The following is a 25,927-nucleotide window of genomic DNA, read 5'->3' on the forward strand; positions in this document are numbered from 1 at the left end:
ATCCCGCGGCCTCGCCTGCTTGAATAAGAAATTAAGAACTCTCTGAGAAGCAAACATCGGCTTAACTTCCATAGAGTGGAAATTTTGAAATCGACTCGATAACGGAACGAAATCGAATCGAAATCGCATCCGAATCGTCATCTGCATCCGGATCCACCCGTACCTGATATTCAAGGCTTAGGTATGTATATCGTTCACCGGCGACGAATGCCAGAGGCAGAGCGGTCGCAGACTGGCTTACAAAAACCGGCTTAGTACTCGCCAATAGAGATACTGTCAGCACCAGTGTGCGGTGGCAGGGAGAGTCGATAGTGGACCTTACCCTGGTTAGCCCTTCTATTGCTCGTCGAACCAACGGTTGGCAGGTTCTTTAAGGGGTTAAAACTTTATTGGACCACCTTTATATCAGATTTGACATCGCTGCTTGGGCGGCAGCGGCCCAAGGTGGTCCCTGAAGAGAATGAATGCGGAGCTTTTGGAGGAAGCTGCTATTGTTGCATACTGGGCACCACGGCCCTCCAATGACGTCGACGAATGCGCGGAGGGGCTAAAAAGGGCTATACTCTGAGCAACAAGTGCCATTATCGTCAAAACCTGATCTGATGCACCGAAAATTATGATTATGGTCTCATGCGATTCGGAATACCATCTAGAACATTCTATCAAAATTACAAGAGGGGCTAAAAAAATGCAAAAGTTATACACAATAAAGTAAACATAAAAAAAAGGGTTTGGGTTTTTTTTTTAATATTTCGAAAACTATTTGAGATAATCAAAATTTGGAAACAGATCCTCAAAAAGCAGGAAATTTCCTAAAAAATCCTAGATTTTGGAACCTTATCAATAATCCTTATAGCTTCAATTGAGAGACAAAAGTAACGGTAAAAAAGCGTGGTTCGGGTTTCGCGTGATTTAATTGGGCACTAAGTAGACATATCAATAAACAATAATCTATCAACAAAAATAAATTATCACAATTTGTTTAATTGTTATGCTTTTGTTAATTTGTTAATAGTCACCATTTTAATGTTAACATAAAAAATCAGAGTGTTTCAAAACAAGAAATCCAGAAATTTTTAATATTCTTTTGAGCTAATCTGTAAAGGCCTTTTAAGAGATCCCCGTTGAAAAAATTCAAAAATTTTATTTTTACTCTTTTTATTAACATTCAGAAACATTACAAAATTAGTAATGTAAATAAAGCAATCATGGTATTTTTATATCCAATTATTGTTACTATTTTGTTTTGTTATTGTAACAATAATACATATTTTTTATTTATAAATAATAATATTTAAATAATAATTTTCATTGACGAAAAAACCCTAATTGCTATATTTACATGAAAAATTCGTGAATGCCTTTGATTGTTCATAAAAAAGTGAAAAGTCAAAATTGTTAAATTTTTCTAACGGATATCTCTTCTAAGCCCTTTTAAGATTTTAACTCAAAAGAATAATAAAAATTTCTAGATTTATTGTTTTGAAATAATCGGAGTTTTTATGTTAACATTAAAATGGTGACTATTAACAAATTAACAAAAGCAGTACAATTAAACAAATTGTGATAATTTATTTTTGATGACGGATTATTGTTTATTGATATGTCTACTTAGTGCCCAATTAAATCACGCGAAACCCGAACCACGCGTTTTTACCGTTACTTTTGTCTCTCAATTGAAGCTATAAGGATTATTGATAAGGTTCCAAAATCTAGGATTTTTTAGGAAATTTCCTGCTTTTTTAAGGATCTGTTTCCAAATTTTGATTATCTCAAATAGTTTTCGAAATATTAAAAAAAAAACCCAAACCCTTTTTTTTATGTTTACTTTATTGTGTATAACTTTTGCATTTTTTTAGCCCCTCTTGTAATTTCGATAGAATGTTCTAGATGGTATTCCGAATCGCATGAGACCAAAATCATAATTTTCGGTGCATCAGATCAGGTTTTGACGATAATGGCACTTTTTAACCAGAGTAAAAGCCAAATTAATAATATTGGAGGATGTTGCCCTTAAGTTCGGATAGTCATAATTATTGGAGGATCATAACTTTCGGTGCATAAGATCAGGTTTTGACGAAAATCACACTTGTTAACCAGAGTACTAACACTAAAATAATTTTTCAAATCGGACCAATAGTTCCTGAGATTAGCGCGTTCAAACAAACAAACTCTGCAGAATTATAATATTAGTATAGATATTCTAAATACAGTGCGTAAATACAGCATTTTTCATTTAGCGCCTAGACTAAAAAGGTCAATGACCGCTAGCGCCTCGTTTCGCCGAGTACAGTATAGAAGCTGCAAATCTCTATAAGTATACAAATCTCTGTATCAATCAATGCCACTTTTCGTTGCAATTTTATAATTCAAGAACGCGCTCACCTATCCAAACCAAATATTTAGGATTAGTTCGGACTATTTAGTAGATAGTTTATTGTGAAGTTTGCACAAAATTGGTCGAACAGTACTTCATTAATCATTTATCACATAAATGGCGGATCATGGGGATTGTGCTGCCGAATTGAATCTTTTTTCAGTGCTGACAAAGCAAGCAAGTTAAAATTTTTTATTTTTATCATTTTACTAAAAGATTTCGAAAAGTAGTTAATTTAATTCCGAGGATGGCATGACGCGATGTCATAAACATAATAAATACTTTATAGCTTACCTAGTTTATAAATAAATTATAATAACAAACGCCATGAGAGGAAAGAATTAAAAGAAAGCTAACGAATGACGTCATAGCACGATAAGAGGACACACCGCCGTTTTTCCATACAAACGTTGTCCCCTGTTTCCTCCGATCTGGATAATGCCGGTAGAGTAATGATTTTTTTCCTGAATATCTATGGCCACTATTAGCATGTCCCTATGTTTTCTTTTATTTTCATAATTTTATTATTAAAAAAGATAAGAATGTCCAAAAACCCAAAAAAATGGCTAGATTTTCCTCTGTGTTTAAATACCCAGAAAACAAAACTGACTAAAATATACAAAAAAAAAAAAAAAAACAAAGGAACACAGTTCATTAATTACTTGCTTTAATTCTTAATGGAAAAAGAAATTGGTTAAGTTTTGGAGAAGGAATCAGCGGACAACAAATCGAAGATTTTCTATTCTTTTATTAGAAATTTTGTCGTGTTGTCTCTATCGCGCTCTACGGTGGGAGACTTGAGATTGGTGAGATAGCAATATATTTTCAAATACCTATTTTCAATTTCTCTCGCCCCTGGTGTATTCTCTTATTAAGAAAACTCTCCTAAAATAGTTTTGCGACCAAAGTCGCGCGCTTTCGCAAGTAAATCATAGGTATAATTTATTGTACCGTACTAAATAGGAGATTATCGCTTAATCCTTCGATCGCGGATTCCTGGAAATCTATTGTTCTCGCGGCCACATGTGGCTGCTTTGGAGTTGAAGCGAGATAACTTGTGTGATAAATGTGGATCATTAATGACATTACAAAATTACTGATATCGTCACGATGATAAACGAACTTATAACGCGACTATAATTTATATCTAGCGGACAAGTTGAAGAGTTGCAGAGACGGGAAAAAAGCCCGCAGCTCCACACGTCTTCGCCGCCACTTGTTTCCACAATTCCACTTCCCCAATTTTCTTGTTCACTTCGACATTTTATTAGTTGCGCGAGAATAACTCGTTTACTTGTAAAACTCACTTCTTTGCTATCGTTATGCAATGTTTTCTTAGAAAATGTGGTTTTATTGCGAAAACTGAAAATGTATAGCTAGTATCCATCAATTGTGCAATAGCAAAAAGAATGCTTAAACAATGTTTCCCTATAAACTACATTATCGCATCGCAAAAAGGGCTGTGTCGGCTTCGCACCTACTGGTGGATATAAATACTTAACTATAACGAGCCATGAGAGTGAATATTAATAATATTCAGTCTCTTCTTAACGCATAACTGATTACAATGACACTTTTAATAACTTTTATGACCTCTTTTTATTATTATACTTACTTTGCCTTCCTGTCATTCGCTTTAAAACATATATTTATAAGAAAACCGAACCTAGTTGGATTACCAAAGGCCTTAAATTAGCAGCAATACGAAACAAAAGTTACAAGTAACATACTATAAGAATAAATCTGAAATAGCAAAAATAGATGTAAAAAATATTCAAAAATACTAAGAACACGTTTTAGGCACGCCGAAAATTATTACCAAAGCAAGTATATTGAAAATTCGAAAAATAAATGTAAAGCCTCATGGAACATTATCAAAAAATGTACTTACTAATCAGTGCAATGACAAAACATTTATGAAAGAAATTAATATTAACAAGAATATAATTGATAATCCGCAAGAAATAGCAAATGATTTTAAGAATTATTTTATTGATACATCAAATGTGGACATCAATTCTAATTTTATTAATTAATTACTAGCTATTTGACCGAGCTTTGCTCGGTATTCAATAAAACACAAAAAATATATATATATATATATATATACATCCGGGATTGCTCGTTTAAAGAGATAAGATAACCAAATATTTGACATGCCTAATCATAATAATAAAAGTATTTTCTTATATCCGTGTACATGTAAAGAAACTCTTCTGATAATTGACTCTCTAAAAAATACAATATTATGCTGTAGGTAGGGAATGCAATCTCGTTCTCGCGAGATATCGGCTTTTTTTAGCGAGATTGATCTCGGACGAAAAAAAGGCTAGATCTTGCGATTTTGACGAGATTGCACTTGAGCATAAAAACGCTTTATTCGAAGTGCGGACTGACACGGACGGAGTTGCGATCACGGAGTAAAAACAAAGAGGAGCTGGCCTAAGCAACTGCACTGTGATTTTCAACTATAAGTAATGAATTTTGACTTCTCGTTGTTTTGTAAGGTACTGTTTTATTACTAAAAGATTTGTGTTTGATAGTGTGCGCTTTTATAATTCTGGACGTCCATTATAGTGGAAGCCGGCTTCCACGATAAAACGTTGAGTACGTTCAATGCCCTTTTGATTTTACGCACCGCGGACGTTTTGTGTGGTTCAGAAGTGTAGATGTCGTGATGTCCTCTAACGTGCACGTTAAAAAGTTATCGTCGACGGAAATTTAAAAACGTCTTCATATATTTCCATAAATAAAACAAAATGATAATATGATCATAAAAAAGGAACAGTTCGGTTTTCAAAAATAAATCAACGCTACAAGCTTGTTACAATCTAACGAACCAGATCATTGCTTATTATAAACAATTTTCCAAAGTAACAAATGTAAGATAAAATCCAGGAAAGGTAAGATTTTTAAGGTTTTATTGTTTTCTTATACATTTCTTTAAAATATAAAAGAATATACTAAAATATTTATTGAATATAATTGACTAAAAAACAGTAAAAAGTGCAAAAATGCCAAAAATTGTTAAATCTGCTGTGAAATATCAACTTTTTTAAGATCGCTAAATTAATTTTAAAGTAATATTGCTTATCTGTCAAACTTGTGGTGGTAGGCTCCCACTTGTGACGTACCGCCTAAAAGTAAGCGTCCACAGCACAGATCGGTATCGTACGCAATGGACGTCTCGCATCAAACGGATAATTTTTTCGCAGTACATCCTCTGAATTGGCAGCGTACGGATTACCGACTAGCCTAGTAAATGAATGCTCTAAAGGGGGGTGTGGATGGAATAGTCAAAAGCAGAAATTTTGACTTAGGAAATTTGTTTGGACTAATTTGAAGTTAAACATACTGGCTAGTCGGTAATCCGTACGCTGCCTAATCAGTGGACGTACTGTAAAAAAATATCCGTTTGATGCGAAACGTCCGCTGCGTACAATTACTTAAAACATAATAATATGAATTGCAAGCAGAGGAACCATTTTGGGATAAAAAAAAATTAATCATATTTAATATGATTCTCAATTGTGGCTATTTTAGCCCCACTGTTGAAATCTTCCTTTCTTATTAAGTAGTTAATCCTTTAAATACATTAACGAATAAAATTCCTTTAAAATGTTTTGTGCGGTAACGATAAATTTAATAATCCACCTGGACCTAATTTTCTATGAATATTGAATTGGTTCTGTAAATATTTTCATTAATAGAGAATATGCAAATTGTAATTTATGGTAAATATATGATATAAAATGTTGTGACCTATGTAGTTATTAGTTCCTTTTTAATAATTTTTAAAATTTGATAGGTACCTCAATCATAATACTAAAGAATTGCCTTGAAATTTAGTAGTAGCTAAACCCTATATATTAAGGAGAGGATAATCTACATCTGCAATCAATGTGGACTTTATAAAGATGTAAAAGAAGGCACCAAAGGGACAGTAAAAAAAGAAAACATAATAAGTATTGAAATAGCATATTATTTCACTTAAAAGTTTGTTAAAAGCATCACAAAGAATACGATTGTCAAGGTCTTCTGAACAGTTACAGGGGCGTCATTAATTGTGCTTGTAGAAGTTCATTCGTTGCTCTGGATCCAACCGGTGAATCTGGAGACGCGGGCGTTGACGCCGGGGTAGCGGGCGAGAGCGCACTGTTCGCCCCAGGAGCAGACACCAACAAGAACGCCGTTGTGGTAAAGAGGACCGCCGGAGTCACCCTGGCACTGGTCGCGACCGCCGACGTCGAGCCAGCCGGAGCACAGCATCATGTCGGTGATGGTGTAGCGCAGCTCGGAGTAGCGAGACCTGCAGGTGTTCTGGTTCACGGTCCAGACTTGGACGTGGCGGAGTTGCTCAGAACTAGGGCCTCCGACCTGCAAAAACACATATTTTATATTAATAATATTTTATTTTCTATTTTGACCCCAGTTATGTTGATTAGTTTCCCAAACTAGATATTACCAGACGGTCTCCCTTACCATTTAAATGTTATGTTTATGAAAGCTCTTCTATGACCATTTCCGATTCAGTGGTTTTAGCTATCTAAGCGAAAAGAGGCAACAGACCGACCTTCTGATGTTGCGAGTGTCCATGGGCGACGGTAGTTGCTTTCCATCAGGTGACCCGTTTGCTCGTTTGCCCCCTTATTTCATTAAAGAAAAAAAACACGCTGTCGCATTTAAAATTGGGAAGGATAGAGACGTAAGATATTCCAAATTAAACTTACGCTGGTAGCTCCCCATCCTGCAGCCCAAACAGCTTGGTTGTCAGCGAGATTGTAGTTGGGGCCGGCGATGCTGACAGCACGGACGTTGTTGTTGAAGGTGAAGACGGAGGCGGAATGCAGGATTGCGATATCGTTGTTCATGGTGAAGCGGCTGTAGCCGGGGTGGTTGATGATCCTGTTGGTGTTGTGGACGACTCCGCCGCTGTTGGCGTTGGTGGAACCGACACGGATGCGCCATTGCCAGGCTGCATCACCACTGTCAAGAAAAAAAAACTCGTAAAGGCGTATGTTGTCTTTTTTAGGTTTCCGTACCCAAAGGGTAAAAGCGGGACCCTATTACTGAGACTTCGATGTCTGTCCGTCTGTCTGTCACCAGGCTGTATCTCAAAAACCGCTATAGCAAGACTTCTGAAATTTTCACAGATTATGAATTTCTGTTGCCGCTATAACAAAAAATACTAAAAATAAAACAAAATTAATATTTAAGGGGAGCTCCCATACAATAAAACGTGTTTTTTTTTTTGCCTTTTTTGCTCGTAATCAATAATGGCAACAGATAGGCACTTGAAATTTTCACAAAGCCCTGAGTTATTATGTGTACTTTAATAATTAATAATAATATTAAAATAAAATAAAGATTTAAGGAGGCTCTCATACAAAAACCACAATTTCCGGCCTATTTTTGCTCTATAACGGTACAGAACCCTACGTGCGCGAGTACGACTCGCACTTGGCCGATTTTTTAAAACGGGCATTGGCCCTCCTCACATTCCCACCACTGTATCTCCTGTGTCGCCAGGATCGACAGCGGTATCCAACCACGAAAACCCTTTGTATGATCTCAGGGAGCCCGAGGGACATGCTAACCGCAACGAAATTAATCAGAAGAAAATAGGAGCAGTAGGAAGATTCCAATTTCCCTCCCCATAAAAGCGGGAGACAGCAAAGTTGCAATGACCGACTGTCAAATAACTTATAGGGGAGCACCACGGAAATAAGGTTATTAATTGCTCCTAAGCTAAAGCCAAATTAATATTGGAGTATAGTATGTTACCCTTATGTTGGGATAGTTATTATTGGAGGCATGACTGAGAAGCTGTTTATAACATGCACTATCACAACACGCCTCGCTAACAAAACAAGCCCCTCGCCTTCTTCGTAATCATTTGTATTGGTCCATCATGGGCCAAGCTTTTTGCTGTAAAGTGGGACAAATGCGGATAAAGTACTACCCAAATATCTTCTATAGTTTCTCACCTAAAATAATTAGTTAAATATAAGTTTAGCTCCAAAGTTAACTTACTCGAAGCAGTGAGCGGCTGAGAGGATAGCACGGTTGTTTATGATGGTACCACCGCATATTTGGGTGTAGCTGGATCCTGTCCAGGAGAACAGCAGAGCCACAATAGAGGGATATTCGGAGATGCTGGTGACTGATCCACCCACTATCCTTTGTGGGTTTTGTGGGACAGCTGAAATACAATGCGTTAGCTTACAAATCGTCCATAGGCTACAACGGTGTTTTTACACCCGGGTCACGAAATATTTTGGCTAAAGTTTTTTTATGCGCGAACTGATCGCTTCGTGATTTCGTGTATTCTTCTAAAAGGTAAGCAGTGCCGCAAATAGGGTGGTGCCACCAGTGCCCAGGCACAGGGCGTAGACCCTGGGGGGCGCAAGAATGGCCAGACCAGACAGATCCTTATTTTTCGAATTGCTCCCGATAAGTTCCCGCTGCGCCCCAGAGATGTTTCCCAATGTAGAAAAAAATATCCAAAGCCGAAAATATAACCTCCTCCTTTTTGGAAGTCGGTTAAAAAACAAAGGTGCAGTTACATATAAGCTCGCACAGGGCGCAATAAAGACTATTTACGGCACTGAAGATAAGTAGCCTCCGAATACGCAGGAAAAACAGTGATTATATACGAAGTTGGACCGGGTGTTTTAACACCCGTTGTATTCATAATAGTACACGAAATGATTGTAGCCCTTAAGAGCGACCGCAGATATTACAATTACAAGTTGACCGACAAAATCGTATAGTATGACTGTGGCGGCATATGAGAGCTCGCACATTGCATCCAACTAAATTGTACATCTTTTAGTTGGATGCAATGTGCTAGCTCTCAATAGCCACCATAGCTAACAGTATACTATGAGATTTAGTCGGTCAACATGAAATTGTAAGTCTGCGGTCGCTCTAAGGGTTAAGGAAACATAATAAAACTTTTTGTAATTTAAATAATTTTGAAATGGCATAATACATAATGTCGATTTGTCGAATTCTTCCAAAATAGTGTTAATTAAAAAAAATAGGTTTCAATTTACCCGCTACAGCAGCAAGGCCGAGAGCCAACAGCAGGAATACAGCACGCATTTTGTTATGCACTTCACTAACTTTACAAAAAATATTTCAGCAATTTATACTACCTCATTGGTATATTGAGATTTAATCTATGGGCCCATAAATAATGGCTCGTAATCTAACGATAAATTACTCAGATAGATTAAGAAAACGGAAGCTTATTACAATATTATACTAGCTTTATCCCGCGGCCTCGCCTGCGTGAATAAGAACTCTCTGAGAAGCATTTGAAATGTTGATTTTTTCACCGTTATTATAATTTAAATGATGTGTGCTTTATTTTTCTGTTGTAGAATTGTAAAATGGCTCTAGAAACATGACTTTATCAATCTAAGAGTAGACGGAGCAGATTCAATTCTGGAAGCCTGGCTTCAAGAAGATTTTGACAAAAAAACGACATTCCTGAAGATATTGTGAGCCATCCTGAAACAAGTTAGCTAGGAGGGAAAGTATGTGTCACTACAAAAAGAAAACAAAAACAGATGAGCAGATGCTCATCTGTTTTTGTTTTTCGTGCACAAAATGTCTGAAGCCGATATACGTTTTACTTGCTCAAAAAAGATGTGCCGACGTAGTGAGTTTTTTTTAGTTTATTATTTTTTTTTGTTATTTTTTTTTATTTATTTATTTAAATCAGGCATCTTGGCCTATATTATATATACCTTATAGACTAAGACACATAACATTTATACTAAAACTAACACTAAGCACTAAACACGTGTTGTCTGCGACGTGGGGCGCGACGTATTTGGAAGTCAACCTCCTGTAGACGACTCCAATCGGCCAGAACTCCTCCTTCTCGAAGGTCGGTAGATGATGAGTCGGGCCCCTCACCACAAAGGAGCTAAAATTGACTCTGTGGCGGGACTCCAAACGCTCGACTCTCAAGACGAAGTGGGTTTTATGTACCTTGATGTACCTTTATTGGTTTAAAAACTTTAAGTAATTTTTAATTTTTAGAATATTTGTTAGTTTAGAGAAACCTTAACTATGGTTTTTAAAGACTGATAAGTGCATTTTCTTCAATTTTCAAGAGGATCTCAGAATTTTGGTTAGTTTTGTTATTTATTCTTACTAGAGAGATCGCCTAATCGCCCCGACACGAGAATTTTATATATATTAGATTTACTAAGTAGTTAAGAAAATTGTTAAGGCGAGGATAAACCCCAATTTGTTATTCCGTGACTCCCGGTTTACCTAGTTCCAATATAATAACGACGAAGTGTCAAAAAATATGAGATAAAAGCACAATATTTAAAATACCTTAAACCATAAACATTTTAATAAAACGTAATACTTTGGCTGTAATTAATTTACAAACTCACCTCCAAGAAAAATCTATTTCATCGAAATATAAGTATTAACTAGGATGATTATACATTTTATTTGAATAAATTTTTAGTAAATCTACTACGAATAATAAAAACTAATCTATATTAAAATCTCTTTAACCGAACAATTTTGTTTCTTAATATTTATTTCCAAAGATATTTAAAAAAAAAACATGAAAAATAGAGAAGATCCGCCCGAGTAGTTACAGTTTTATGCTAAGCTAAAATTAATATTATTGCGATGCGTATACTCTTGGTCTTTGGTTGTGTGCAAGGTTATCGTTTTTGATTGAGATTACTCCCCGCCTTAAACAAAATCTTAAAGAAATTTGTTTTATTTCATAAAAACATACATTTAAAATATGTGAGTCCCAGGGACTCATCGAAGGTATTTACGTTAGTACATTTCACCTAGTGAATTGAGGTGCAATTGAGGGTTAACTTCCTTAGAGTAGAAATTTTGAAATCGATTCGATAACAGAACGAAATCGGATCGAAATCGCATCCGAATCTACATCTACATCCGCATCCTACGGGTACGGGCACCCAAAATTCAAGGCATAGGTATGTATATCGTTACTCGGGGTGGTAGTGTGGGGACACCGCCGCCCATTACACCGAGTTCCAGAGAGAGCCGTGATGCGCATGGTGCTCCTGCACATCGCGGCCACCGTGTGGGCTTGTCTAGGCCACCTCGCGAGGCGACCTAGAAAAGCCTGCATGTTTTGATGGGTCTGACACAGACAAACGTTGGCAAAGTTGCGGTGGGTTGATCGTGCCCGTAACTTTGCCTAAGCGGTGAGTTGAGCACCATGGGGTTTTAGTGGGTAGTTCCTCGGAGAGTCCCACATACCCCGGCCGATATCCCCAATCCGCCGGGGATGCGTAACGCATTTCCCCATGTAATAAAAAAAAAAAAAAAAAGGTATGTATATCGTGAGATTCGCCTCAAGGCAGGAAAATTGATTTTATTTATATAGATTATGGATGTTTGCTTCTATTATATTGTTGTATGTTTGCTTCAGATAGCAACGATGAAACTGCTCAGCTTGCAATTTGCAGTGGCAACTTGCCTGTACAATAGCACATTATATTTATGGCCTTGTACTAGACCAATATATATATTGTATAAAACTAATAGGTGACTGACTGACATAGTGATCTATCAACGCACAGCCCAAACCACTTGACCGATCCGTTTGAAATTTGGCATGCAGGTAGATGATATGACGTAGGCATCCGCTAAGAAAGGATTTTGATCAATTCCACCTCCAAGCGGTTGAAATAGGAGATGATAGTTGTATATAATAATACTTCTTAACGCGAGCGAAGCCGCGGGCAAAAGCTCGTAGTAAATAAAATTGAATTTATGGTTCATCACAAACATACAAATTTTCACATTAAGCTTCGTGTCCAAATGATGGTCTAACCATTCATGGATGTCGACCTAGGTCCTAGAAGTACATACAATTATTTCAAATTATGCTCTCCAGGTTTATCATCGGAAGCCGTAAAGATAACACCAACCTTATACGTACTAGATAAAAATAATTAAGATTAGTTTATAATACGTGGAAAATAATAATTATAAAATTTTGAGATATCATTTTTAGGGTTCCGTGGTCAACAAGGAACCCTTATAGTTTCGGTCTGTCCGACCGTCTGTCCGTCTGTCTGTCCGTCTGTCTGTCCGTCTGTCTGTCCGTCTGTCTGTCCGTCTGTCTGTCCGTCTGTCTGTCCGTCTGTCTGTCCGTATGTCCATCTGTCCGTCTGTCCGTCTGTCCGTCTGTCTGTCTGTATGTCTGTCTTTCCGCGGTTTTGCTCAAATACTATAGAACCTACAAAGCTGTAATTTGGCATGAATACACAATATTATATTAATGATGCTGACAAAATGGTACATGAAATCTTGAATTATTTTATCGTGTGGGGTGTCGTTGGATAGATTTTGTAAAAACATTATGAGTATTCTGATCATTTTCAGATTTAGGGATCCGTTTGTGAAATATTAAGTTTTAAAGTGGAAAAAATCGTTAGAGTCCAGTGTCCTCCCCTTCTACCAGCTAAACGGTTGCTTCTGGAAATGTGATAAAATTCACGGGAGTAGGAAATATGCAGAATTTAAAGGAAAACTATCACGGCTAAGAAGACCTCATAAGTTATTGAGTAATAGTCGATCAATTAAAAAAATATGTATTCGAAGTATAAAGGAACTTTTCGTTCAATTTTTCTTTGAAAGTAACTGAGATGATGTTGTTAGTAGTGAAAAACACGTTATAATTCATTGATTGACCATGCAAAATTTAAAAAAAACTAGCGGTACTACGGAACCTTATATTGTGCGTGGCCCGACACGCACTTGGCCGGTTTTTATTCCGAGTAACGAAAAGTGTAAACACAATTTAATCAGTTATTGATAGAAAATTAGTTACTTCCTTGAAAACCCAACTATAATCTATACATCTATACATATAAATAAAATTGGAGTGTTTTGTGACTGTTTGTAATATTGAAAGAATATTTTTTTACTAGATGCATATGAATGTATATAGGGTACATATACCAAAACAACCTTTTTTACAATTTTTGTCTGTATGTCTGTCAGTCTGTTTGTTGCGGCTAATCTCTGAAATGGCTGGAGCAATTTTGACGGGACTTTTTTTGGCAGATAGCTGATGTAGTAAGGAATAGCTTAGGATACTTTTTATCCGACTTCCGAAAAGGAGGAGGATATATTTTACTTTTTTGTATTTGTTCTCGGACATCTACGCCATTTGTGGACCGATTTTCAAAATTTAACTAAAGTTCACGCGGACGAAGTCGCGGGCAACAGCTAGTATTATTATAAAGGCGAAAGTTTGTATGTATGGATTTATGTATGGATGTTTGTTACTCTTTCACGCAAAAAGTGCTGAATAGATTTTAATGAAACCTTACAATAATATAGCTTATACATCAGAATAACACATAGGCTACAATTTTAAGCGACTTTCGAAATGGGGGAGGACGTGTCATGTTCGTTTTTTAGTTCAACGATTACTCCGCCGTACTTTGTGAACCGATTTTCAAAATTTTTCTTTTGGTCATCCAAATTTAGTACTATATTCGCAAAAGTGGTGATCTGATGAAGAGATCCATAGGTAATCGAGGGAACTCTTCAAAATTTATATGGAAACATGTGGTGACTTCGATTTCGTAAGAAGTATTCCAAGCATATGCTACCAACAAGTAAGATTTGCACCAGGGTATACCATGGTCCGGAAGGTGCTGAGTGAACTTCTGATTCTTTATAGATACAAGTTTGGGAGTTTTGGCGTTGTTTTAAGAACGGAAAGCATAATATTATGCTACTATGCAAATTACATTGATTATTATCATCATCATCATCACTACGTATGACACATACACGTACATATGACCCTATTATGACCCTATTATTGGTACTTTTCAGTAATTTAGATCGAGACTAAAGTTTGTCAAGCGATTTAAAAAAAATATTTACTTACATTATAAAGTATAAACCTGAAGAGTTTTTTTGTTTGTTTGCTCGAACTACGAAGATAATATCATGAACTACTGGTCCGATTTAAAAAAATATTTCAATGTTGGATAGCTCATTTTTCAAGAAAGGCTAGGCTATATTATAATATTACCACGCTAACACTAATAGGACCGAAGAAAGAACAGACATAGAGGAAAATGTGGAATAGACGGGAAAATTATTAATCTCACGAACTACTGGAGCAATTTTTATGTTATTTGGCACAAATATAGATAAACCACGTGAATGGACATAAGCTATTTTTTGCGGGAAAATGTACGGTTTGTGTCCATAAAATTCCTAATTTACACGGGCGAAGCCGCGCGGTACATCTAGTAATATTATCTATATAAGTACATCTTTATGCATCTATATACTTAAAAATAAAATTGGAGTGTCTGTTTGTAAGATTGAAAGAACTGTTTTTTAATAATAGATTTTCTACAATTTTTGTCTTTATGTATGTTTGTTCCGGCTTGTCTCTGAAACGGCTGGGCTTTTTTGGCAATTTCCAAAATTATTTTGCTGTTGTATAAGATAGGTTTCCTGTGGCAGATTTTGGATGTCTTAATTAAATTAAATTAAAGGTTGTTATTATTTTAGAACACAAGTATATTTGTCACGTTGAAAAAGAAAGACAAGACATGCGAATTTTATGTATTGAAGATCACTCCGTCCAAAATCCAAATAGTGGACAGGGCTGTAACTAGAATTTTTTTCAAAGATTTCAAATACGTTTTTCTCTAAAATCGGGTTGCGTACAAATATTTAGTACTGCTTTTTGGATACTAACCCCCTTACTAATAAAAATTCCTTATACGCGTGTTTAACGTATGGATTAGAGATGTGTCGATCATGACTTTGGCTGACTAGCCGACTAGCCGATTAGTCGGCCAAAAAGAGGCCGACTAATCGGCCGACAAGTCGTCCAAGCCGATCATGGTTTCAGAAGTTTCTGTAACACTTTTTTTACAGCTGATTCGCGGGTAAGTCACACACGCCGCCTGCGAAGGTGTCGGATCGCGTTGTTTACTTCGCGTACGTTACTTTTTTATGATACAATAATTAATGGTTTTGAGGAAATATTTCATATATTATATTATGTATATCCAATCTTGATCTAATAATATATATTATCTAATTTGTTGTTAAAAACTATATACTTATTAAAAAACATTTCTTTACTTGCAAGTAATTTCAGAAACACTTCATTTAATTTTAAAATGTGTAAGTGTCTAAACACGCGGCCGACAAAACGCGGCCGAAGTCCGACATGATTACGCCTGCAATGTATTTTAAATTACTGATGACACCATGCCAAAATTAAGTCGCGTTAATATACAATCATATTATTATAATTTATAACGCGACGCCCGTAGCGTATTGCAAGTGTAATCATGCCGAACTTCGGCCGCTTTTTTTAAACATGAAGAATATTCAAGGTTTTTCTTTAATGTAATTTCAATAATTAAAAAATTAAAAAATAATAAGCCGGATAGTCGGCGCTTTTTGCCGACTATTCGCCGACTAGTCGCCGACTACAAAAGTAGCCGGATAGTCGGCTTTACCGGCTAGTCGACGACTAGTCGGCACATCTCTTGTATGGATAGTTATATAGGCTGTACAAAGTTACACACACGTTACACAGGGTCTATACAGAGCTCTACTAATAATGACATTCAAGACTTTGTGTACGGTAACTAAAATCGCGGTATATACCATATACTGTAGACTCAAAGGAAAACGTTCAGGAATTAAGTAACACGCTATCTGATGTTCGGGTGTTGATGCCAAAAATTGGTTTAAAAGTTATGTCTTTATGAACCTGGTAGTTACAATTGGACACAAGATTGATATTTAAACATTTTTATTTAATAATTATTAATCAGTAGAGTAGAATTTCGTAAATATTATAATGTTTGACTATGACATTACTTTCATGGTTTTTGAACGCAACGCTAATGTCAAAGTTTTTTTTCTTGTTATGGCGCTCGGCTTTTAAACCATGGCCAGTGTCAAGTCGAAAGTCTAGTCAAAGTCTAAAAAGTAGTCGGTAAAGTCAACAAGTCAATTCAGTTGTTTTAGTAAAGTGGTAGATCCTTTATTAAAACTTTCGATGGAGTTTTGGAGGGAACACAAAATGACACGTTCTTGAAGCTATATCACTTGCCCACACTTGTGCACGACAACGAATATTTAATGGTTAATATTCTACCAACATTACACATTAAAAACCGAAACAACACAATTTTAGGAAAACAATACAAAAAATAACGTCACTCTTTCTTATACCCGGCAAAACTCCAATGTCAAAGTTAGTAAAATTTAAAATTGTCATATTTTGTCACTTATGACGTGTTTGGGGCGCGTTCCACTAAGCGCTCAAACGCTGAAAATACTCCTTCAGCCGTTCCACATGTACAGACAAAAACAACGCTCAATAATCCATTTCACTTGAGTTTGTATCATTGACGCGATTTATGTCATGCGAGTGGAACGGGAAAAACTACGGTCGTGAGCGTTATCGTTGTAGGTGCTTAGTGGAACGCACCCTAAATAAAACGATCGCGATGTTACATGATAAATTACGTTTACATTGAAAACCGTCTTCAAAATAATGAAGATTGTGTACATAGAAATATTTGAGGTTTAGGAGAGTTATGCATAAGGAACATTAAAGAGTAAGAATTATTTAACACTTTTTGTTCATTATAAATTATTATTGTTTTTACCCTGGAAGTCGGTTTTAATTTTTTGTTAAAAATAATAATTATGATATACTCACGGACGTAAAAAAAATAGATATACTATGATGATGACTTATTTAGTCACTTCAGTAAAATAATTTGGGTGAAATTATCCGGTGTATGTCATGACGTGTATATGTATAATATTATATTTCTCTATGGGCGAAATACTTTATAATATGGCAAAGCAACGTTTGCCGGGACAGCTAGTCTCTATCTCTATACAATATATAAAAATCAATGCCACTTTTCGTTGCAATTTTATAATTAAAGAACGCGCTCACCTATCCAAAACAAATATTTAGGCTTTGTTCGGACTATTTAGTAGATGGTTTATGTGAAGTTGCACGGACTATAAAGGCCCTTAAAAAGAAAACTCTCTTAAAATAGTTTTATGAACAAAGTCGCGCGCTTTCACGAGTAAATCGTAAATTTTTTGTACCGTACTAAATAGGAGATTATCGCTTATAATTTACTGATAGCGTCACGATGATAAACGAATCATAACGCGACTATATATCAAGCGGACAAGTTGAAGAGTTGCAGAGACGCGGAAAAAGCCCGCAACTCCACACGTCTTCGCCCCCACTTGTTCCCACAATCCCATTTCCCCAACTTTCTTGTTCACTTCGACATTTTATTAGTTGCGCGAGAATAACTCGTTTACTTGTAAAACTTACTTAATAGAATTTCTTTGCTATAGTTATGCAATGTTTTCTTGGTGAGTTCAAAAGTGTGGTTTTATTGCGAAAACTGAAAATGTATAGCTAGTATCCATCAATTGTGCGTGTTGTGCAAGTGCAAAAATAATGCTTAAACAATTTTTCCCTATAAACTACATTGTCGCAACGCAAAAAGGGCTGTGTCGGCTTCGCACCTACTGGTGGATATAAATAACTATAACGACCCAAATTGCGAGTGAATATTATTAAACAATGCACAATAGCGGGGCTTTGGTCGCTTTGGAGAATCATATTATTATGAATCATGAAATGATTAATTTTTTTCAAATCGCAAAATGCAAGTCTGCTTGCAATTAATATCTAGTAATTCGTACTAATTTGACATTTGTCAGTTTGACAGTTTTGACAATTCATTTGCTGAATTGATAGAGAGGAATTGCTAAATGTGACCATTTTAGCCCCGCAGGCCGTGTTTTTGTTCACGAGCTTACGACGCGTGACGTTTCATTGGACAATTTGGAAGTCTTTTACACTCAAACACAGTAGCACTAGCACGACACATATAGAATATATTATGATGATGCCCACAACTCCGCTGGGCCGAAATTAGTTTATTTCCGGTATAAAAAGTATATAATATTATGTCCTTTCCCGGGACTCAAAGTACGAGTATCTCCATACCAAATTCCAACAAAGTCAATTATTATCTGGGAGCACGGCAGTGCTCCAGCCAAGCTTTTTAGCAAAGGCACGGCCGTAGCATACTTTTCTCGAAGCGGTTCGCGGCTTTTTCACACCCCCTTTATCTTCGACGTTAACAAAGCAAGGGATTTAGAATTTCGGTGACTAGGAGCAAGTATTAAAACTAGCTTAATCTCCAAATTACATAATATTTCGAAAAAGAGTTTAATAGTTATGGATGATCAAAGTTACTACATTTTGTCACTCACTGACTGACAGATTATCAAAATTCTAAGGTACTTCTAGCAGACTTAGAACCTTGAAATTTGGCAACAAGGTAGGTTGTTATCCACAATGACAGGGAAAATTATGAAACTGGCCAAGTGCGAGTCGGACTGGCGTACATATGGTCCCGTACCGTAAATTTGTATGGGAGCCCCCCTTAAATCACAAGTTTATGTACTTTTTATTGCTTATTATTAAAGTTGATATACAATTAAGTATAAATTTCTGAAATTTTCAAAAACCTTACTTTTACTATTATGGATATAGAGCAAAAAAGGGCAAAAAAACGTGTTTGTTGTATGAGACCCCCGATTAATCATTTATTTTATATTACTATTAGCTATTATTATTAGCTTTTATAGCGACAACAAAAGTACATAATTTGTAAAAAAATTAAAATATCTAGCTATTGCGGTTCTCGAGATTTATCCTGGTGACACACGGACGGACGACAGACAGACAGCGAAGTCTACACTCATTAGGAATAGGCTCCCGTTTTCATCCTTTGTGCAATATAACTTTTAATAAACTAACTTTTTAGAAAAGATTTTTATGTTTGTGGCTTTGCAAGAACATTAAAAATGAGTTTCGACTTCATAATAATTATTTAAGGAAAAATAGTGTTAACAAAGTTAACAATGAAACTATGATAATTAAATTCGATTAAAATATAAATGAAATCAGAACTGCGAATTACGATGTACACTCCATACTCGCTCGATAGATGCTGTAGCACTCCCTTTATATCGCGGTATCGCTTGTTTGCGGAGTATAATTATTAATTATTATGGTTTAAAAAAATCCGGGATAGGTCGTAATACTCAATCGAAAGTAACATCGGTGCACGAATAACCTCCTGAAAGTCCAAAAGTTGTTGGGCTATCGTCATAGAATTTGTACTTTGTAGAAGTATCAATTACCTGTTATTATCAATTAATTTTAGGACCTAGAATATTATATACCTAGAGATAGAGAATGGGTGCTAAGCTAAGTACAGAAAAGTTTTAACGTGACCTGAAAAGAAAAGAAACTTAAAAAAAAAGAAATGAAATCACATTTTATTGTATGACGTAAAAAGGAGCCAAGAAAAATATTGCATTCTCTAGTGCTCATTGCCAAGCCACTATAATCATTATAAAATAAAGAGAGCTATTGATAAATTCACTGAATGTTGATTTAAATTACAAAATAAGTTGAAGGCTTGGCTTGAATGTGATCTAGAAACTTTTTACGATAGATATATTGCATGGCTATGCAATATTTTGCTTAGCTCCTTTTTACATTTAATGTTTTGGTGGGATTATTAATATTACATCAACACTGTCAGATGTTAACATAATCTAAGTTTTTGTTTGTCATGTCATCCTTTGTAAATATTTAATTAATTAAATATAAAACTATATTAAAAATTCTACAGCATAGAGTGATCTGAGTTCCGACGATCCCTAACCCATCAATCCCCAAGCGGCACCCAGTTGTCCCTTCAATTGTTTTCAATTTCAATCATTTGAAAATCTAATGTGTCTGCGATTCCCACGATCGAGGTATTACTAATTATAGCTCAATCTAATCACAATATGATAGCTTCAGCTTAATTATAATAATATTAAACGTGAGCCAAAAACTTTGTATCCCTTTTGACGAAAAATGGGGAAACGTAGGTGGATAACATTTTGCACAATTATAGTTTATATGGTGAAGGAGTGCATCGAGCTAATATTATTTTGAAATTATGCTTTTATCATACATTTTTCTAACAAATAAAACATTACACACACTACAACACACACACAAAGAAAAATGACAGATTTTTGAGTGACAAGCCTATTCGTACGAATTATACTCTTTTATTTATGGTTGAAGTCTGTTGACAACAAGGTGACAAATTGAAAATTGATTATAGTTTTTTTTTTATTGAATCTTAGATACTATTAGACAATGCTTACACGGCCAGTCTGAGATCAGCTACGAGTAAGTCCCAGAGACAAGAGTTGAAAAAAATATGATAAAGTCATTATTTTTTTACAAATTAAACGTAGTAGTCCTAATGTCGTTGAAACTAAGGTCGAATTTCGACCATTGGGCGATTTCTAGTTATAATAATTGTAGGTTTCTTGGTAAGTATATACAACTATCGCTACACGCTTTTATCACAGTCAGTATCAACAAGATTTTGCAACGAGGTAAACCGTGGTTCGGAAGGTGCTGAGAGAACTCCGACCTGACTCTTCATAGATACAAGTTTGGGAGCTTCGACGTTGTTTTAAGAACGGAACGCCCTTCCTACTATGCAAATCATCATTATCATCACTAGCTTATACCATTACATAACCATGATTTAATCCCATTTTGACGCTATACACCAAACATAATATATAAAATAAAAAGGCTTGAAAAGCTGAACATTTTATTGTATGACGTAAAATCTCTAAGCCGTGGGAGAAAAAAGTTAACGAGGGTAGAAGTTAAAAAAATCACAAAAAAACACCCTGTATTATTGCATCAATTTATAGTGTTGCTGGTAACGAATCATTTCTGGAAAGTAATCATATATGGTATACTTGAGGAAAGTGTTGTATTTTAGTATATTGTTTAATATTTTAAGAAATGTATGGAAAAATAATAAAACCTTAAGTATCTAACATTTCCTGGATTTTACCGTATATTGTTACCTTGTAGAAATTGTTTAATACTATTCTTATAAAGAGGTAAACTTTGTTTGTTTGTTTGTTTAATTGTAATGAATAGGCTCAAAAACTACTGGACCGATTTTAAAAATTCTTTCACCATTCGAAAGCTACATTATTTACGAGTAACATAGGCTACTTTTTATTTTGGAAAATATAGGGTCCCGTAAGATATTTTAGTTTTTTGGAAACAACCAGAAAATTTACTTATTTAGCGTACGCTGCCTAAACTATAAAAGATAGAACTATACAATGTTCTAAGTAAATGTAGATCTTATAAATATCTACAAAAATGTCCGCGACACATTATTATATTTTTTTAGACATTTTCCTACAATATTTCGTCAAAATGTATGAAAATAGAACATTTGGAAAAATTCGCTATTTTTTAAAGTTTGACAACTATAGTTACTTCGCAGAATTTGTTCCTTGTTAGCAACACGATCGAAAAGTGTAATAAAAAATAGACGTCCACGAATCCCGCCAATCCCAGAATTTTCAAAGTAATAGAACTCAAAGTTCCACGCGTTAGGGATTTGGTATTTTTACCAGTGTTAGTGGTGATAATTAGCTTTCTCTTAAAGCATCACGCGCTTGCAACATCGCCTTAGTTTAGTCAGAAAAAATTAAAAACTGAAAATTTTCTTTGTTTTCATGGCCCCCATAAGTCATAGCCGACTGAAAAAGGGTTCATAATATAGATTTTTGTATTTCCTACGAATATTAAATAGCATGTTTTTGTCTAATCTACGAATTTTGAACTATAATAACTTTTCACTTTTTTATGGACGTGGGATTGGGATTTTCTTTTTGAGATAATTCAAAAACTATTTAAGCGAGACACCTGGGTGTTTTACTCGGAGACTTTGTAATTAAATACTCATTTGAATTAACCAATAAAAAGAAGATGTCCGTTTTATTGGTCGAAAAAAACACTGTATGTCGTTGAAATTAAGGTCGAATTTCGACTATTGGGCGATCTCTAGTACGTTCTAATTCTATGGTTCTTTCTTGATTATTTTTTCTTTGGAGTCGTTAATTGAATGTCGCACAATGGAAAAATTGAAATATCGCTTTATTTACGAATATTAAGTATAGTTTACACAGAGCCAATCTTGGCGCCAGTCCTGCAGAAGCCAATACTGGCCTGGCCCTTTTTGTTTAGACAAAACCATCGCATTCACGATTTTTTTTTCGGGTCTCCACACGTTTGCAGTTACATATGAGTTTACGGCAAAGTCTGTTGAAAAAGATATGTTTTAAGGAACTATTAACAGAAGAGTTGATTGAAATATTAGAAAAAAATAAAACGAAAAAATTCTTTTTTTTTTTAATAGTCATTCCGGCACGAAATTGTTCTAGTGCCGAAGCGCGCATTTGTTTATTTTTGTATGAATCACAACGCTTATCCCACAAGCATTCGAGCACCATATAAAGTTGTATAAATTTTAAAGTATCCTCTTCGTTAAATTTTCTCGGCATTATGTCCTTTTTTTTTTTTTTTTCCGGAGGGGGAAATGCATTACGCAGAAGCGGATCCATCGCAAACCACTTCACAATTAGCAGGCTTCGATGTAAGTAATAAAACTGCTTTAATCCACTTGAAGCAAATTGGGAAGATAAAAAAATTTGAAAGGTCCTCATGAATTGAGTGAAGCAAACCAGAAAACACGCGTCGACTGCTGCGTTACATTGCTCCACCGAGACGATAATAAAGGGATTTTAAATCGGATCATTACTTGTGATGAAAAATGGATGCTTTACGATAATCGGAAGCGTTCGTCGCAATGGCTGTCCCCTGGAGAATCAGCCAAATCCTGCCCTTAGCGAAAATCGACTCAGGAAAAGTTACTTGTGAGTGTTTGGTGGACTAGTGCCGGCGTCGTTCACTACAGCTTTCTAAAATCTGGCCAAACGGTTACGGCAGACAGCCTGTAGACAAGTGGCAAGCGCTAACGCTAGCGCTACAAAATGTATGCGATTTGACATAAGTCATCGCTTCGCTAACGAATACTAATGTCAAATCCATTCATTTTGTAGAGCTAGCGTTAGCGTTAGCGTTTTGCCTCTTGTCTACGGGGGCATGACGGAAGAACTAGCTGCTAAACAACCAAGGCTGGTCAATCACTCTAGGCCACTGTTGCTTCAGGACAGCGCTAGACCACACACTGCACAACAGACGGCCGCAAAACTGGAAGAGCTACAATTGGAATGTCTGCGACATCCACCGAACTCCTCGGACTTGCTCCAACAGATTACCTTTTTTTTTTTCGGAATTTGGATAACTTCCTACAAGGAAAAATATTCAACTCTAATGTGGCAGTCCAAACCGCATGCAAAGAATTTATTGACTCTCGTTCCTCCGTTTTATTTACTAGTAATAGGATCAACGAACTACCCTTAAGATGGCAAAAAATCATCGATAGCAATGGTACATGCTTTGATTAATTAAATTATATTATACAAAAAAAAAACAACTTTATATTCCTCCCATACAAAAAACTCCAATTTCATATTATTATGTAAGAACCTTTCTCTGCTTTCATAGTCTTTTATATTATATCACTTAAACCGCGGGTAACATCGCGGGTTAATATAATAATGTTTTCTATGTATTTATTAGTTCTTTTTTAATTATTTTTAAAACTTGATAGGTATCTCAGTCATAATAGCAAGCACTGCCTTGAAATTTAGTAGTAAACCCTACGAATAATCTATACTAATATTATAAATGCGAAAGTATCTCTGTCTGTCTGTCTGTCTGTCTGTCTCGCTTTCACGCCAAAACTACCGAACCGATTGAAATGAATTTTTTATACAGATAGTCTAAAGCCTGAGAAAGGACATAGGCTACATTTTTACTGAAAAAAAGGTGGAGAAAATGCGTAAATTTGTTTAAATTAAGTTAGTTCCAAAAATTCATAATAGGTGGCGCCGTGCGTCTCTTACATCGCGCTAATGCTTGCCCAAAAGCCGTTCTATAAAAGGTCTTCTTACATACTGGTTTCGATCTTTTTTCGATTGTTATTTCTTTTTTACGTTATTTATTTAATAAGGCAGTACTTTATCTATGCAGTGACGTAACCTTAAACCTATCAATGATAAATAGTTTATGGGTAAAGTTGTTTTAATAAAAGCTTTGACACCAATTTTGTTGACATCGCGCGCTATAAACTGAAGTCCACGCGGACGAAGTCGCGGGCAACAGCTAGTAAAAACTAAGGAATCGTAAGTCCCATACTATTACCGTTTTAAATTTGGTTTCTTTTGATCTGTCATGTAACGTCAGCCTAGTACCGCTCAAGGTCACCTAAATATTGCAAATGTATTGAAATGTGTACCAGTATACTTTTTTGACAAGTATTGCGGAGCATGTTTTTTGACGGAGTTACTTTTCCTTAGTTTTTATTATTCGTAGAGTAAACCCTATATATTTAGGAGAGGATAATCTAAATCTGTAATTAATGTGGACTTTATAAAGATGTTAAAGAAGCCACGAAACTAGGGACAGTAAAAAATAAAACATAATAAGTATTGAAATAGCATATTATTTGTCTTTAGATGTTTATTAAAAGCATCACAAAGAATACGATTGTCAAGGTCTTAGACCTTTACAGTGGCGTCGTTTGTGCTAGTAGCATTTCATGAGTTGCTCTGGATCCAAGCGGTATATCTGGAGACGCGGGCGTTGACGCCGGGGTAGCGGGCGAGAGCGCACCGTTCACCCCAGGAGCAGACACCAACAAGAATGCCGTTGTGGTAGAGAGGACCACCGGAGTCACCCTGGCACTGGTCGCGACCGCCGACGTCGAGCCAGCCGGAGCACAGCATGTTATCGGTGATGGTGTAGCGCAGCTCGGCGTAGCGAGTCCTGCAGGTGTTCTGGTTCACGGTCCAGATCTGGACGTGGCGGAGTTGCTCAGATGAGGAGCCTTGGAACTGCAAAAAAATCATATTTTATAATAATGATAATAATTATATTTGCAGTTTAAACCCAAGTTATGTTGATTAATTTCCCAAACAAGATGTTACCAGACGATCCCCCTTCCCATTTAAATTTTATGTTCATGAAACCTCTTCTATGACCTTTCCCGATTCAGTCGTTTTAGCTATCTAAGCAAAAAGAGGCAACATACCGACACGCTTTCGCATTTAACATTTGGTAAGATAGAGTAAGTTACGTAGGTATCCCAAATCAAACTTACGCTGGTAGTTCCCCATCCTGCAGCCCAAACAACTTGGTTGTCTGCGAGATTGTAGTTGGCGCCGGCAATGCTGACAGCACGGACGTTGTTGTTGAAGGTGAAGGTGGAGGCGGAATGCAGGATTGCGATGTCGTTGTCCATGGTGTTGCGGTTGTAGCTGGCGTGGTTGATGATCCTGTTGGTGTTGTGGACGACGCCGCCGCTGTTGGCGTTGGTGGAACCGACACGGATGCGCCATTGCCAGGCTGCATCACCACTGTTAAGGAAAAAATACTCGTAAAGGCGTATGTTGTCT

General features: G+C 36.0%; 3 protein-coding genes across 8 annotated transcripts in view; 1 reads left to right on the plus strand and 2 right to left on the minus strand.

The window, feature by feature from the left end:
* The window catches only part of LOC121730070 (solute carrier family 12 member 4), a 371,671-nt gene that overhangs the window by 240,644 nt on the left and 105,100 nt on the right, over positions 1–25,927 (plus strand). The window lies entirely within an intron of this gene.
* LOC121730093 (trypsin CFT-1-like) overlaps positions 1–25,927 on the minus strand; it is a 68,862-nt gene that overhangs the window by 42,355 nt on the left and 580 nt on the right. The window lies entirely within an intron of this gene.
* LOC121730103 (trypsin, alkaline C-like) lies at positions 6,458–9,484 on the minus strand. The gene is made up of 4 exons (XM_042118948.1): positions 9,436–9,484; positions 8,411–8,579; positions 7,108–7,363; positions 6,458–6,754 (listed from the first exon to the last, which is right to left on the minus strand). The coding sequence occupies exons 1-4, from the start codon at positions 9,482–9,484 to the stop codon at positions 6,458–6,460; spliced, it is 771 nt and encodes a 256-aa protein (XP_041974882.1).

Source organism: Aricia agestis, chromosome 9, assembly GCF_905147365.1.
Source record: "Aricia agestis chromosome 9, ilAriAges1.1, whole genome shotgun sequence".
NCBI lineage: Eukaryota > Metazoa > Arthropoda > Insecta > Lepidoptera > Lycaenidae > Aricia > Aricia agestis.

Bases quoted from the DNA above. Each gene is read 5' to 3' on its own strand.
- LOC121730103 (XM_042118948.1), bottom strand. From the start codon at position 9,484: ATGCGTGCTGTATTCCTGCTGTTGGCTCTCGGCCTTGCTGCTGTAGCG. The intron at 8,580-9,435 runs GTAAATTGAAAC...ATTGTATTTCAG, and splicing joins CGGCCTTGCTGCTGTAGCGG to CTGTCCCACAAAACCCACAA. The intron at 6,755-7,107 runs GTAAGTTTAATT...GTGTTTTTGCAG, and splicing joins CAGGATGGGGAGCTACCAGC to GTCGGAGGCCCTAGTTCTGA.